This window comes from Alligator sinensis, unplaced genomic scaffold, assembly GCF_000455745.1.
Source record: "Alligator sinensis unplaced genomic scaffold, ASM45574v1 scaffold628_2, whole genome shotgun sequence".
Taxonomy (NCBI): domain Eukaryota; kingdom Metazoa; phylum Chordata; order Crocodylia; family Alligatoridae; genus Alligator; species Alligator sinensis.
The window spans coordinates 2,900,479-2,915,979 of record NW_005841833.1 but is presented as its reverse complement, the minus strand read 5'-3'; the positions used below and the strand labels follow the sequence as shown (position 1 = coordinate 2,915,979).

The 15,501-nt window shown below is 51.6% G+C and overlaps 2 protein-coding genes across 2 annotated transcripts in view; one reads left to right on the top strand and one right to left on the bottom strand.

Annotated features, from left to right (window-relative positions):
* SART3 (squamous cell carcinoma antigen recognized by T cells 3) overlaps window positions 1-551 on the bottom strand; it is a 19,241-nt gene extending 18,690 nt beyond the window's left edge. Inside the window, exon 1 of the mRNA XM_025199829.1 lies at window positions 432-551. Coding sequence (XP_025055614.1) covers window positions 432-551 — 120 coding nt within the window. The remainder of the gene's footprint in view (window positions 1-431) is intronic.
* Window positions 552-1,086: 535 nt separating this feature from the next.
* Window positions 1,087-3,502, top strand: ISCU (iron-sulfur cluster assembly enzyme). Its single transcript, XM_006015155.3, has 4 exons — window positions 1,087-1,301; window positions 1,627-1,737; window positions 2,579-2,657; window positions 2,928-3,502. The coding sequence occupies exons 1-4, from the start codon at window positions 1,128-1,130 to the stop codon at window positions 3,023-3,025; spliced, it is 462 nt and encodes a 153-aa protein (XP_006015217.1). The 5' UTR covers window positions 1,087-1,127; the 3' UTR covers window positions 3,026-3,502.
* The last annotated feature ends 11,999 nt before the right edge of the window (window positions 3,503-15,501 follow it).

Sequence of the window (15,501 nt, the reverse complement as noted above, 5' to 3'; positions counted from 1 at the left end):
AGTTGGGAAAGGGAGGGGCGGGGCTTAGCCGCCATGTTGAGCGTGGCAGGTTGTGCAATGCAGGCAGCTGGGCTGGTGCTGCAGTGGGTTTCCAGCTGTTTCAGCGCATCCCGCTCGCTTTGGGGGGCAGAGGCAATTCCTTGCAAGCATCAACACTGTATGTGCACCCTCCCTCCCCCCCACTGCTGCAGCACCTTGTTGGGGAATGACACACACCAGGATCCCCTGCGGTTGCAAAGCTTCCCCATCCCCAACCCTGGAGATGCTCTGGAGCTGCTCCTAATTGCTGTCAAAATGGGCCCACCCCATGTTTGAAGTGGGGTAGTGCCCAGACCAGTTTCTCCACGAGAGTCCCCCCCCGTGGTGAAGATTTGGGAGCGACCCAAAAAGGATTTTGCCCCCAAATCCCTGCCCAAACTCATGGCCGTGACCTTAGTGCAAGGCCTGGGGGGCTGGCGCTTGGCAGGCTGGCGTGTTGACGTGTACTTTGGGTCGGGCAGCGCCCGGTCTCCTTCTCCGTGGCGGAGGTGTGCGTTTTGGGTGGCCCCCATGCAGCTTTTGTCCAGGCATCCCAGCCTCATCTCCACTCTTTACCCAGAGCAACGGACTCGTTCGGTGCTACGGCCTACCGTTTGTATCGGCAAACACAATCTTTTCTCCCGTGCCTGACGAAGGATGTTGGTGCCCGAAAGCTTGCAGGGAAAGAATTTTTTTTGCAAAAATCTAGTTGGCCCAGCAGCGCAGGGGCCATCTCACCCTCTCCCCTACGCACGGCTGGGCATCGCCACTGCTGCCTGCGAGCCCTGATAGTTTTTGTTAGCAAACATAACATTTCTGATGACCTCCAGCCACCCACCTTCGACTGGGTAACGATTAGCTTGGGATTAAGGCCTGGGGCAAAAGGAACCCGCCAAAACACCGCCCCCCGCAAATCATCAGCTACCGGGCTCTACCCTCGTTTCCCACCACCCAGCAAAGGGTTAACCAGGGGCACGTGGCGACGCCATTACGCACGGTGAGGGGGCGGGGCTAGCCGCCGCGGGGACGTAGCGGGCGCGTTGACGTGCGGGAGACGCCGGCGCCGCCGCGGGCAGGGTCACGTGACGGAGGGGGAGTGGCGGCGCAAGATGGCGGCGCTGCGGACGGGCGGGCGGCTGGCGCAGCTGTCCCGCGGCTACCACCGCAAGGTGGTGGATCACTACGAGAACCCGCGCAACGTGGGCTCGCTCGACAAGCGCAACAAGAACGTGGGCACGGGGCTGGTGGGCGCGCCCGCCTGCGGTGACGTCATGAAGCTGCAGGTGCGCGGGGCAGGGGGGAGGGGAGCACAATACAGAAGCTCTGGATCGGGCGGGGAGCGGAAAGCAGAGCAGCAGATCGGATGAGGGGGGGCGGGAATCCTCGTCCTTCTCCACGGGTTGCTGCTTCCCCCAGTGCCTGCCTTGCTCCTCTGCGCAGCGACCCCGGGGTTACGAGGCGTGTGTCAAAGCCCCGATTTGCGAGCGCATGGCGGTCTAGCAGGCCACGTGCTCGCAGCATTGCTCCGTCGCGTTTCGAGCCTCGCGCGGGCGGCTCTTCCGGTGCCAGGTGGCATCTTTCGACCCAGCGTCATTGCCCCCTTCGCAGGTGGAAGTGGACGCCAGCGGGAAGATCGTCGATGCAAGGTTCAAAACCTTTGGCTGCGGGTCAGCAATCGCCTCGAGCTCCCTGGCCACCGAGTGGGTGAAAGGGAAGACGGTAAGACCCCCGTCGCACCCTCCGGTAGACGGGAAGCTGGGAGGGGTGGCGGGCGGACTGAGACTATCCCGTCCTTACGGGCAGTTATTCGTAGGCGTTTGTTCCTCTGTCTGGAAACGCCGAGCTCGATGGTTTTGCAAACGTGGCCGTGGCTGATGCAGAAAGAAAAAGGTGTTTTCAACCAACACCTTAAAGCGCTGCGTGAACAAGGAGAGCTCATAATCGCGCCTGTGGCCTTCCTCTCCCATCCCACCGTCCTCAGGATCACAACTTACGCCGTTCCCATATGCACTCCGATATAGGCGGTGGAGATATATCTATATCGGGATATATTTTTGCACCAAAAAAAAAAATGCATCCTGATGTACAATTGTAGGTCAGACTGTACAGGTTTTCTATAGTAATATCCAACCCAGGGGTCCCCAGTCTTTTTGGTCCTACGACCCTATTGCAGAGCCAGCCCAACTCATCCAGTCTAGTTTCTCTAGGTCTTGGCACAAAGGGAGGCTATGAACCCTAGTCTGGACATCAGTAATTTGGTCGTAACGCTGCCGCGCCTTCAGTTGCCACCCCGTGTTCACATGAAGACCTTTTGCCTAGAGCCCTGCTGTGCTGCTAGATTTCAGGAAGAGATGCCAAGTGGCTCGGTGCGAGAATATGAACTCCAATTAACATAATCATCAGCAAGGAGTTCATAACAAAAAGCTTCTTCTCCCCGTCTTCCTTGGTACCCAATCCTGACGGTTCAGCCAAAGAGCATCCCTTTAACAAATGTCTGTACGTGACAGGAGGTGGGGAACAAGCGTCGCAGCCAGAATGTAATCTTCCATTTTTGTTTCAGGTGGATGAAGCCTTGGAGATAAGAAATACAGATATTGCTAAGGAGCTCTGCCTTCCTCCAGTTAAACTGCACTGCTCTAGTAAGTTGTCAGTACAGACTTAAGTTTTAAGATGTAACAGCTAAACCCAGCTGCCTGCCGTAGATCAGGAAGACATTTTCTTCTGCTTTTGTCATGCTTCTCAAGATCCTTTGAATTGAGACCAGTCGCTGAGGTGCTTTAAAATGCATCTCTCTCTCAAATATTCTGTTAATCTGATCAGGTTTGGGTGAAAAGCAGAAGCAGGCATGCTTGGGTGCGTAAGCCTTGTTTACAAAAAAAGCTTGAAAGCTCTTCATCTTTCTCTTTCAGTGTTGGCTGAAGATGCCATCAAGGCAGCCCTGGCCGATTACAAGCTAAAACAAGATCCTAACAAGGAAGAGCCTGAGAAGAAAGCAGCCAGTACCTAGAACTGTGATGAAAGCTTATTCTCATTAATATTGCAGTGCAATTAGTTTAGGTGTTTAGAGAAGGGAGCCAGTGCACTACCAATCTGAAGCCGTCAGGTACACCCAATATACGCACAATGTTTCACTGTTCGCCTGTATTAAACCACCTTTGTAGCGCACAAATCATTGGTATCCTTGAGCTTATTTCTACACCGATTACCGTCCTATCGGTTTCTCCTGGAAGTGTCTAGGTGAGGAGGGGAAGCACTTACTCAAGTCATATGTCATTCCCAGCAGTGAAAATCCTAGTGTTTGGAAGGGCTGCATTTCATTCAGTAAATGTATAGTTTTTTTCTGAGAGTTTTATAGAAGAGGATTATTTGAAAGCGTGTTGCCTTGTCTTAATGTTTATGCAAAAAAAATGCAGATCAGTTTTATTTTGTGTACAACATATGCAATATATTAAACAGCCTGTGGCAGTTCATCTGCCTGGTACAACTGGTTTGGAAGTCTTTCATTTCACGTCTCTTGTCCTCCCTACAAGTACACGCCTCACCCCCTCCCTATATCTCATTTCCTGGCACCTCAGGATATGTCTAGAGCAGTGGTTTGCTTTTTAGTCTAGGCATCCCTCTGAAAATGCTACCTCTTTTATTTCTACTTGTTTTTTGGTGACAAAAAAATACTAGAGCAATTTTTCTGTTGCAGAGAACTCAGAAAGACCACAACAGGTCAGGCTGTCTTTAACAATTAATTCCTTTTTGAAATCTCTAGGTTTATCTTATAAATCATATTTGCCAAAATAACAGTGCTGACATTATGTGGTACCCTGCAGCACCCTTGAAAGGATCTCAAGGCACGCTGGTTGAGAATCGCTGGTCTAGAGGCTTGCCAGTCTCTCTTATTGACCCAACTATATAGATGGGAGACATGTTAAGCTACTGGAGCACAACTCACTCTTCACCCCTTGTGTGAAGTCTGATAACCCTAAACTAGCTTGTAACCACAATAACGACCGCTAGAGGTCAGTGAAAAATAGCTAAGTAGGGAAACTGGCCATATCGGCTTGCCAATTCGAGTGCTACTTTTGGCTGAAACATAGGTGCCTGAATTGTACCAGGTTATCAGATGCGGGGAAATGGAGTTCTGCTAAAACAAGTTGCAGGGCAAGCCTGTGGTGGACCCAATTATTCACTGAGTCTAACTGAGTTGCCATGTTTCTGTTCAGGCCAGAACCAATAATCCCCAAACATTCCTTATCTAAATATAGGATGTAAACCAAACGCTATTTTCTTGTTTCCTGCACTTAACATTCTTGAAGGCTGTAACATCTAGTTGAAAACATACCAGGTTTTGAAAGAAATCCACACACAAGACTATCTGGAAGGATTTCTTTTTTTTACTGCTTTTCTCCTCAAATAGCAATGTGCTCATCCTTACATTTGCTGTTTGGATGCTAACATAGGGTGTGTCCAAGCAAGTGCAGCTGTGTGGTATGTCTGCGGTGCCACACACTGCACATTCAGGTGTTCTCTGTGCTGCAGAGTAGCAGTGGCAGGGTTTTTTTTGATCCTGGGGTCAAAATGAACTGCATGAAAAAAAAGCCAGGCAGTGCATGCCGCCCAAAATGAGTGGCTCTGGCCGGGCTCTGAGCAACAGGATCACCACAACTGCAGCTCCCCAAGGACCCCAGGTAAGGGTGCTGGGGCCAGCACAGTTGCTGGCCCCAGCCTCCCCTACCGCACTTAGGTAATGTGCTGCATGCCAGAGGACACATGGCAGGGGCATTCCTAGGGACAAGTAGCAGTGGCACAAGGTGTGCTGCTGCTTGTCCCTGGGGAAACAAATGTCCATGCTCATCTGGACATGACCATAACGAGCAAAAATACACTATAAAAGCTTGGCTGTACAAGTGCTATAACCAGATGCTGCTCATACACAGAGGCCTCCAGAAGCTTAGCTTTAAATTACCCTTCCTGCTGTAACAGATGTGGACAGCTGGATGCAGAAAGACCAGACTACTTAAGTTACCAAGGAGCTCAAGTTATGGGACAGGATCCCGCTCCACCAAGCACTGTGCAAACACAGATAAGCTTCCTGGCCCAAGTTGCTCACCGTCCAGCTATAAGAAGAGTGTATAGAATCAAAATTGAAGGAAAAATATTAATGCCCCATTGTTCTCCTTGTTCACTTTTTTGTACCCATGGCAGCAAATGAGTCCTACGAGGAAGACTCTTTCCTGCCCACATGCAGGGGGTCTGGACCCGATGATCTGTAAGGTCCCTTCTAGCCCCTGACAACAATGAAACTAAGCAGTACCCCTCACTGCACATGGATGTTTGGAGATAACTATAAGACACGTGGAGTGTTTGTGCAATAGAAAAAAAAACCCATAATAAAGTTAATTGTCTCCAGAAAAGAGACTGCTTGTGGAAAATACAGCCTAAGGGCCAGGCTTTGAACCAGGATCAAACAAAGTCCTGAAGAGCTGCTTGTATATGAGCATGGTCTGTCTTAGGCACGGTAAGGCAGGGGATCGTTGTAAAGAGATATAATGAGGTTGAAGTCTAGCCTGAAGCTTAAACTCAGAGGCCTGTGGCTCCCCGGCTTTCTGGCATCCTGTCAAAGCCCAGGCTGCTGGGACTGCACCAGTCAGCAGGGACCCCCAGATGCCTCCCTAGCTAAGAGCTTGGAGACTCGAGCTTCCAGGGATCTGGCCCTTCCCAGCAGCCAGCCAAGGGGCCTGCTAGTCCAAGTTCCCAAGCAAACTACTGGGCCCTCACCTTTGGATTCTCCAGCAGCTTGCCCAATGCCCAGCTTGGCAAGCCAAGGGGCCAGGGGCTCCGAGATCCCTTGCAGGGAGCTCAGGAGCTAGGACTTGCTGGGCTCCCAGGTGCCTTCCCCTCTGGTGGCAGGTTGGTTTCTGCCCTGGGCTCTCCAGATTCCTTGGGGGTTGGAGTGGCCAGCCAGGAGCAAAGCATCTCCCTAAGTAGGTAGCTGGCTCCCCCCCCACCAAGCTTTGCAAATACCCTGCTCCCAACGGTCAGCAAGTCCCTACAACAGCAAAGCCAGGGTCTGTGCCAGGGTGGATTTGAGGTCCCTTTCCACCACCCGGGAGTAAGGAAGTGAACTCAGCAATTCCACGACAGACCCGAGTCAGGATAAGGGCCTTTGGAGACGGTGCCTAGCCTGAGCCCCTCCGCCCACAGTGCTTTTCCCAACACCCCGGGCTGCAAGGCAGTCTAAACGCACCACTGCTCCGCTAGCAGAGTCCTCACCTCCAACCTGCACGATCGGGGCAGGGATCAGGGTCAGGAACCTGCCAACTGGGGCTGAGACCAGCAGCCCAGGTGCCAGCTCACCTTCTCCCCTATGCACAGCTGGGCATAGCTGCTACTCCCAGCATCTCAGGCTCAACCAGGTCTGTCAAAGCCAGTCCTGGTGGCCCCCTCAAAGCATGCATGGCTCTTCTGTTTTGTCAGGGCCAGCTGCTGCTGAGACACGCACTGGCCCTGCCATGCCAGAAGCAATTCGCTGCCAGGTCCAGCTTCCCACAGACAGGACCATCCAGCTGCACGGTGTCGCCATGTCCAGCGACAGCTGCACACCATAACCCTGCAAGTCGTAAAGCTGTTCCCATCGCCAGCAGATCCGGGACTGCCAACTCACAGCATGTTACCTCAAGCCCCATGATAATGTGGTTTTCTTAAAGCTCAATTTGCTGGGATCAGACAAACCTCAGGGTGTGGGTGGGGTCTCTTTTTAAAACTTTTGAGCTTTCTTACTTGCAAAGAAAACTTTATAAACCCAAAGCAAGCACATGTTTCAAGTCCAGGAAGCAGATGAGGTCCTCTGGGAATAGCAATTGCAGCTCTGTACCCCCCAGGAGACTGGTGAAACAATCCACCGGTTAGGAGGAAAGACAGCTCCAGAAACAGCAGCACCTGCCCTGCCTTTTTCCTCAAGCTCTGGCAGATGTTTAAAGCCATTATCCAGCTGTGCCAAGGACATCCCTTTGCACTGTCCATTCTGGAGGCACCTGAAAGCAAACTCGGAGTGAGAGTCACACTGAAATCAGCTCAGCCTGGGGTGCAGAGTCCTGTTCCTCTCCAGAAGCAAGGGGACATGTTAGTTTTCTTCCCTTTTTTGTCATCAACAGAAGGTTTCTGAAACCAAGTCCCAGCCACAACTTCTCCTAGGGAAAGCCCTGTTTGTCACTGCTGGTTGTAACCCACCAACCTCCCACCCCGCCCCACCACCACACATGCACCACCTGTTTCTACAACGCCTGTCTGAGAAGTAGCTCCAGCACACATCTAGTGGAACAAATAAGATTTTCTTAACTATGAAGTTTCCGACCTGCATGGTTTTTTTAGACTTTTCCAACTTACCATGCAGTTTCCTGCTTGGTTTCTGCTTCATGGATTCATAGACATTCGGGCTGGAAGGGACCTCGGAAGATCATCGAGACCAGCCCCCCGCCCCAGGGGCAGGAAGTCCTCAGGGATCGTAGGATCCCAGCAAGACAAATATCCAAATGTGTCTTGAAGGCGTTTAAAGTAGGTGCTTGAACCACCTCTGATGGCAGGCTATTCCAAGCCTTGGGGGCTCGGACAGTAAAGAAATTCTTCCTTATGTCCAGCCTGAAACGGTCTTGCTGGAGTTTATAACCGTTCAACCTTGTCATCCCTTGGGGTGCTCTGGTGAACAAACGTTCTCCCAGATCCTGATGAGCACCCTGATAAACTTATAGGTGGCCACCAGATCACCCCCGAGCCTGCGCTTTTCCAGGCTGAAGAGTCCCAGGGCTCTCAGCCTCTCAGCATAAGGTCTGCTTCCCTGACCTCTGATCATGCGCGTGGCTCTCCTCTGCACTCTCTCAAGCTTCTCCACATCCTTTGTGAATTGTGGAGCCCAAAGCTGGACGCAGTACTCCAGCTGCGGCCTCACCAAGGCCGAGTACAAAGGGAGAATGACGTCCCGGGATTTACTTGAGAAGCATCTATGGATGCAAGCCAGTGTTTTGATCACTTTACTAGCCGCAGCATCACATTGAAGGTTTATGTTCACCTTGTAGTCAATCATGACCCCCAAGTCCCTTTCATCCGTAGTGCTAGCCAGCGTAGCACTGCCGAGCCTATAAGGATGCTGCAGGTTTTTCCTCCCGAGGTGGAGAAACTTGCATTTTCGGTGTTGAACACCATCAGGTTCTCGTCCGCCCGATACCTGAGCCTGTGAAGGTCAGCCTGGATCACCCTCCTGTCCTCAGGTGTGGACGCTTTACCCCAGAGTTTGGTACCATCGGCGAACTTGGCCAGTCCGCTTCTGACACCAATGTCCACATCATTAATGAAGATGTTAAATAGTATGGGTCCTAGCACAGAGCCTCGAGGGACCCTCAAGGGAGCCTTGAGAAGCTTCATAAGCTTCCAAAACGTAGCCCTGGCGGAAAGGTCCCCTCGGCCGCCTCGTAGCTCATTGCCCGCTGCCTCTTCGCAGCATGCAGGCCTGGAGCAGGTTTGTTTTAGCAAAACCCTCCCGGCTCCCATTTCAAGGCAGGGGGAACACATCAATAAACACGGAGCAAAGACAGCTCAGCCTGTTCCAGCGCACATAAAACTCACCAAGAAAACAACACCGCCGGTCCAGAGCCTCTTGCCAAATCTTGTTTATACGCCGGATCCATTAGAGCTTTAACTTCCGCTGCAGGTAATCTAGACACTAAGTACTGCAACGTGTCTTCAGGGTACTGGGTTGATTAGCCAAGGCACTGCATCTGGGGAGAGCTGCTGCCTTTATCTGGTTTTCTTGGGCTTCTCAGCAGCCTTTGCCTACCATATTGAGCCCTCTGATGCGGTGGTGCCCTCCCCACTTCTCAGGTGTTACCTGTGGGATGCTAGGATTTGTTTTACCTGGCTTAAAAATCCCCTTTCCCCTCCCTCCTCTTAAAGTCAGCACAAACTCCTCCCTGCAGTTCTAGATCATTAAGCCCTAAAGCATCATCCCCTAGGGAGGGTTGCAACCCCAAATCCCCCCCTGACTACTGGTCAACAACCCCTGTGGGAGTTAAAGCCAAGGAGACCTCAGGTCTAACCCCAGCCCTTCACCAGCATCCCCTGGGATCCAGCTCCTGCTCCACCATCACAGGTGGGGAAGCAACCAGGTGCAAAGGGGTTAGTGCAAGGGCCCACGCTCTGCGGGGAAATTTGTGTGCAATGATAGTAGAGGCCTATGGCAGGACGGGAATCTGAAGAGGGACACAGCAAGAAATCCTGAAATGAAGAGAAGATACAGAGGAAAGTGGGTCAGGGGCTGGTGTTTACATAAGTGGTCCTGTTCCCTTCGCTTTGGCACGACACAGGGGAGGTGTATTAAGAGCATCCTGATTGCTCATTTGATCCCGCTGTCTCTGTTCGTCACGGAGCCACGCTCACCGTTCGCTTCAAATGTTCTCCGTTTAAACCCAGGTGGGAGAGCGAGCGGGTTTCGCACCAGGGATCTGCCTTTCTGAAGCCCCCCGTGCAGCTCACCATGCGGGGAGGGATCACGACGTGGTATTTCAACCGACCGGGGAGGAAAAATAGCGCTGGGTCTGTGCCCCTGCAAGCTTGTCTGCCCCAAGTCATGTGCCCCCTAAACCCCACGCAGGGGGACACATGTACGTGGCACACAAAAGCCGACGGGCACCGTACACCCCCACCGCACCCTCTGCCCCACCCTGGGGGCTCCTACGAGGCAACTTCGGTGCAAGGCTAGTGAGGTTTCCGTACTCTGGTTTATCCAAACCCTGGACACCCCGAGTGAGAGCGAGCTTCGCTCCAGCCACCCCTTCTGTCCTATTTCTAGTGTTCAGCTCAAATGCTCGTGATGTCCCTGTTGAAAAGCTCCCCATTATTTCTCCCTTATTTGGAGCATCGACTCTTCCCTGCTGCTTTTCTGCCTTTCCGTTAGTGCTTGCCCTGCAGAGGCTCTGGCTGGAGCCGATTCCCAGTTTGCACAGCAGCGGTGGAGCAAAGGGATGGAGCATGTCTTTGCAAGCCTGACTTGCATTCATTTGCCCTCTGCAGCTGACAGCCGCAGCAATCAGAGATGCCCAAGTAGACTACTTGGAGAAAGGCTGGCCAGCAGAAATATCCCAGGCAACAAAGCGTCCCGTCTCCTTCGCTCCGAGGATGAGCTCATAACCTAGCTGAGTTCACCTCCATGGCACTGACCCCAATTTTTCCCTTCTCAGTGTTATCACCGTCATCCCAAACCTTTGGCTGGCCCCTTAAAATCCCTAAACATTTCCCACTTCCTTTTGCTGCCACCAGACTTCCAAAACTTGGAATCCATCTTAGCCCATCAGCCAAACCCAAGCTCCTAATTCAACCCTCCCCAGGAACCACTTGCGGGTATTTGGAAACAGAGATGAAGGAACTTGTCAGGACGTTGCCACCTGCCATTGGGGTGGCACCAACCTTGCAAGACATGAGGATACGGTCCATCTTCCCAGGTGCGGCTGCAGCAGACCCGCAGGTGGAGCCAGTGGAAAGTGTGGCCGTTCAAGAGCACAGGCCACCCATGCCTAGAGCCAGTTTCTGTTCTCAGTAATGCCTCATGTACACCCCATGCAACCAGAGGATTCGCAGAAGCGAAAGAGAGCGCAGAACGCTGCCCTGAATCTGCATCTGCATCCCAGAGGCAGCACTGACGGGCTCCTACCGCTCACCGCAGCTTTGTTGACTCACCCTTTAATTGGACAGCTTCTGCGGCAATAATAGGAAAGGGGGAGGGCGTGCAGAAATCCACCTTCAGATCCCTCTCCCTAGCACGGACCCCGTCCTGCTGCACTCACTACTCGCGGTGCACAGGGGCTCCCAGGTTACACGCCTCCTCTTCGCCCCCGGCATGCTTAGCCTGTGGAGAACCGAGCGTATCTGCCTGAACATATGGAAAGCCAGTACTGAGGCCCTTCAGCTCTGCTCATTCGGCTCTTTCCTATGGCCAAAGCTATGCCAGCTATTTCCTGTTTTAAGCCCAGGGGAGAAATGCGTTTAAGGCAGTTTTTTCCAGACGCGGCACTGAGACATTCTGTGGTTTAGGCAGCAAATCCCACTGAGATCTTTTGCTGCTATTTAGAAAGTGGAGGACTGCCGGGCAGATACCATGGGTCGATGGGTGGGTTGACGGTTACTAGGCAGGTTGCACAGACACGAGGTGCAAAGGACTCCGCCACCCAATGAATCTCCTTAGCAAGCCGCACTCCTGCAGTCTGTGCTACTTGGAGGTACGGGCAAGGTGAGCAGGACCCCACAGACCGTGCATCAGGACCCCATGAACCATGGGAGTTTCTGAAGCATTAAGTGCTGGTCTAATGGAGCGTCCTAGAGAAGCCCTTCCTAGGCCAGAAGGGACCTCAGGAGATCACAAGTCCAATGCCCAGACCCCCCCTTCCTCCACTGGTACAAAACGGTGGCTGTTTCTGGAGCTGGGTGGGCAAGTCCAAGCTGCGGTGAAAAGCCTCTGCCTGTTGTCTGTGATGCACAATACCCCCATTTCTTTTTTGCCCCTTCCTCTTGCAATGTGTGGGTACAACACTCCCTCTGTGCTTTATCATTAAAATGCACAACCTTTAAAAAGAAGCCCGATTCTTCCTGCACACTTTTGAATGACTGCAAAAGAGCAGCTTGCTCCGGAGATTCATTGGGGGCCGAGTGCTTGGTGCTTCATGTCTGTGCAACCTGCCTCCTTGCATTTCCTTCCGAATTGATTGCAGGGTGGGCTTGATCCCAACAGGCACCGACAATGGACATGTAGTGCCCCAAAGAGTTCAGGTGCGATGGGAAAGACGCAGAGGAAATGCCCTAGACCCGCCAGGAGGAGTCATGTAGCTCTTGTAAGAAGGGAAGAAGTGGATAAAGGTGCAGCAAACTTCTCCCCCAAGCAGAGCAGGTCCCTTTAGGCCTTACAGAAACATGAATCCTCATCAGGATTTAGGGCCATGGCATGGGAAGAATGAGCACACTAGAGAGAGACCTGTTGGCAAAGCTCAGAAAACTTCAGGGAGAGGTGCTTTGCCACGCACACACCCCTGCTCTCTGTCTGAACACTTTCCCCTTGTATGACCAGCCCTGCCCCCTCCTGATCTCCCTCCCACATACTGACACAAGCTGACCCTGCTTGAGACTGCACCTTGCAAGCCTTACTTGCATGAGAAAGGGCAGAGCCCCCCACGCACGTCACACAGCCCCAGGTAGTAGAGTGGGGCATCTGGGGGGCTTGGATGAGGCTGGTGGCTGCAGCTGGGAGAGCAGAGACATCAGCCCCTTGGCCCGCTGCCCTTTGGGGACATCTACAAGTGCCCGGCGGGCTGCGCATCCCACCACGGCGGGGGTTGTGAAGGGCATGAGACTGACAACGGCCATCTCCGTCCCATGTTACCTTGGTGAAGATCAAACTCATCCTACCCGCCCCTGCCCCGGTCCCCCAAATTCAGCATCATACCAGCCAGCCTGATTCATCAAGAACTGCTCTCCTTTTGGGGTGATTTCAGATCGTTTTAAAGAACAACTTGGCTTTTTTTCACACAGAAAAAAAAATATATGTGGTTTATAAGTGATCAGATGATGGGTTTCGTTTCAACAGGTACCCAGGAGGGAACAGGGTCTCATTGTAACCTCTGGAGCGATCAGCATTTGAAGCTAAACATCGTGCAGCCCCGAGACACTCATTACAGCGTTTCTAAAGGAATCGTTGCTTCCAGGCGCCTTGCCTTAATTATTGCCCTCGCAGGGAAAATGTCTCGGGGCTGTGTCGAAACAAAGTGGAAACATATTTGAAAACTAAACCCTGCCGTTGATGGCACGGAGGTGATTTAAAGTCGAACTGCAGCCTGACAAAAAGGAATGCATTTTTCATAGGCATTTTTAAACCAGAAGGGCAAGCCATACGTTTCAAATACGTTATTCATCCTCTTTATCTACTTTCCCAGGCTTGGGGGTTTTTTTGTTTTGTTTTTTTGAAGCAGCCTCCTAGAACGCGATGCATGATGCGTCTCTTAATTATCATAGTTTCACAGCATCACGAGATGGACTTGGAAAGAGCAAAACGCTGTTGCACGCTCACAGGATTAAAAGTGCCTTTGCACGTGGCCTCTTGCTGTGTGCCCAGGAATAGGGGTTTGATGTTAGAGCTTATCACTTCCTTGCACCCCTCTTCCCCCCGCTCCCCAGCAAGGAATGATCTCAGAGGAGCTTTATTTCTAGCGTACGGAGATCCGGTGAGAATCTGCTTCTGTCGCAAAGGGAAGGGCCGCAGTTTTGCAGCAAGAAGACAAGGAGAAACTGCTATTTTTAGAAGAATGGTTTCCCAGATTGCAACGAGAGACCTTTCCAATCCTTCCCGAATTGCAAAGGGATGCTTTCATTTCCTTCCACAAGACAAGGAGGCAAGAGACAGAGAAACCAGTACAAGATAGCTTCCTAGATAAACAACTGGCCGCAGGCCCAAGAGAAATGGGTTCGCTCCCAGACCCTGAGGTACCTGGCAAGAGAGAAGAGAGAACATCAGCTGGGCTGCGCTTGTTCTCCAAGGTCCCTGCTGCTTCCTCTTTTGCAAGAGAAAAGAGGATCCATCCTCACCTCCGCCACTCAAATTGGGGTGCAAAATTATGGGTCAGGATAGGCCCTCCATTTATAACAGCCAACCTAGCGTGTATTCAAATCAATGTCTCTCTCTTTCTCTCAAGGTCTTTAACCTGCACTGTATTTTATGGAGATTATCTGAGAAAAGGATGGTGTATTGATATGCCGGCTGTTAGCAGCTTAAATTCTGCTTTTCAGTTCCGTTAATCATTTAAAACAAAACAAAAAAAAACACTTTGAAGTTTGCCTTTTGCTTTTCAAATCCTTGGTTTAAAGCATGAGCAAGCCTATAGCACCGCTGGCATTTCAGAGCCTTTAGGATCATTTAATGAGCATTACCTGCATGTTATATTTAGGGGTTCAAGTGCGTGACAAGTGAGCAGGAGCCCTTGGATAGCAACATCTCCTCAGCAGGATAATCTGAGTTGCGGTGACACTTTCACTTTTGATCACAAGGTATTTTTGCAAAAAAAGGAAGCAAGGCAACTTGTTTTCCCCACCAGGCCCCACACTTCCTTGTGCTAAATAGAAATATTACCCTTTCCACAGGGTGTGAAGCACTTCAGCACCTGATTGTGATTCAGACAAAAAAGCATAAGTGGCTGGAAGAGCACCAGGAAGTTGTTAATGCCTTCAGCTTGTCAGCCTTGCATTATCATAGGACTTTTAATAGTCATAGGACACAAGTATCTCATTACTTCTGACTACTGTTTGTCTCACCTGGTGCTGACACATGATTGGGGTGGGCAAAATACAGCCTGGGGGCCAGATCCAGCCTGCCAGGCCATTCTATTCGGCCCATGGGGCACCTGAAAAAATTAGAAAACAAATATTTAGTTACTCCTGGCTGCCTGTCAAAGATGACAGGAGCCAGGGGCAGTAGGACCCAGAGGAAGCCAACAGCAGGACCCAGCAGCAAGGCCCGCCCAGCCCCACCCCCACTCCCAACCAGAAGCCCCTGCCTAGCAGATGCTTTTGGCCTGGGACCGTGGGGCTGTTCCTGCTTTCCTGTGCCAGAGAGGAAAATGTAAGCTGTTGTAAGTGGCCCTCTGCCCAAAATAATTGCCCACTCCTGCACTAGATGATGGCAGAGGGTATGAAGCAGGGGTGAGGAAAACGCAGCCCAAGGGCTAGATGCAGCCCACCAGGCCATTCTATCCAGCCCACAGGGCCCCTAAAAAATTTAGAAAAATTAATATTTATCTGCCCCTGGCTACCTGTCATGTGGCCCCCGATGGCTTGCCAAAACTCAGTAAGCGGCCCTCCACCCAAAATAATTGCCCACCCCTGGTATAAGGGTACATACTAGAGGCCAAAGCCCAGTAAATAATAGCTTGTGAATTCCTGATTTGTCTCTGGGGACTCAGCAACAAAAGGACTGAGCCTACGCAAGTCACCTCAAATCACCGTGGTCTGAAAATCACATCAGGCATCTCATGAGAAGCAACAGTCTCGCTTGCAACCAGTACATTTTTTGAGTCAGAAACTGCACCTCCAGCTTCAGTGGGTTTCACAGCAGCTCCCAAGATCCTGCTATGAAAGAGAAGAGGGGCTCATTTGATTTCAAATCATATATCACATAACCTTTATGGGAAATGATCTGGTGCAGCCAGTCACTTTTCTTGCCAGGCTGGAAATTAACCTTCTATTCCCATACCCTACCTTGTGAAGCATGTCACAGGCCAGTGCTGGGCAGTGTTACATCAATGAGAGGTCACCTCTTTGTCCGCCTGGCTTAGTAAAATCAATACTATTGAGACTGCCTCTTATGGGACTGATGTTAAGGTTGTGCCCTGATGGGCCCCGAGTCCCAGCTGGGGGCTCAAAGCACACCCAAAGCCAAACTGGGAATGTCAAAAATCAGTGAGGTGC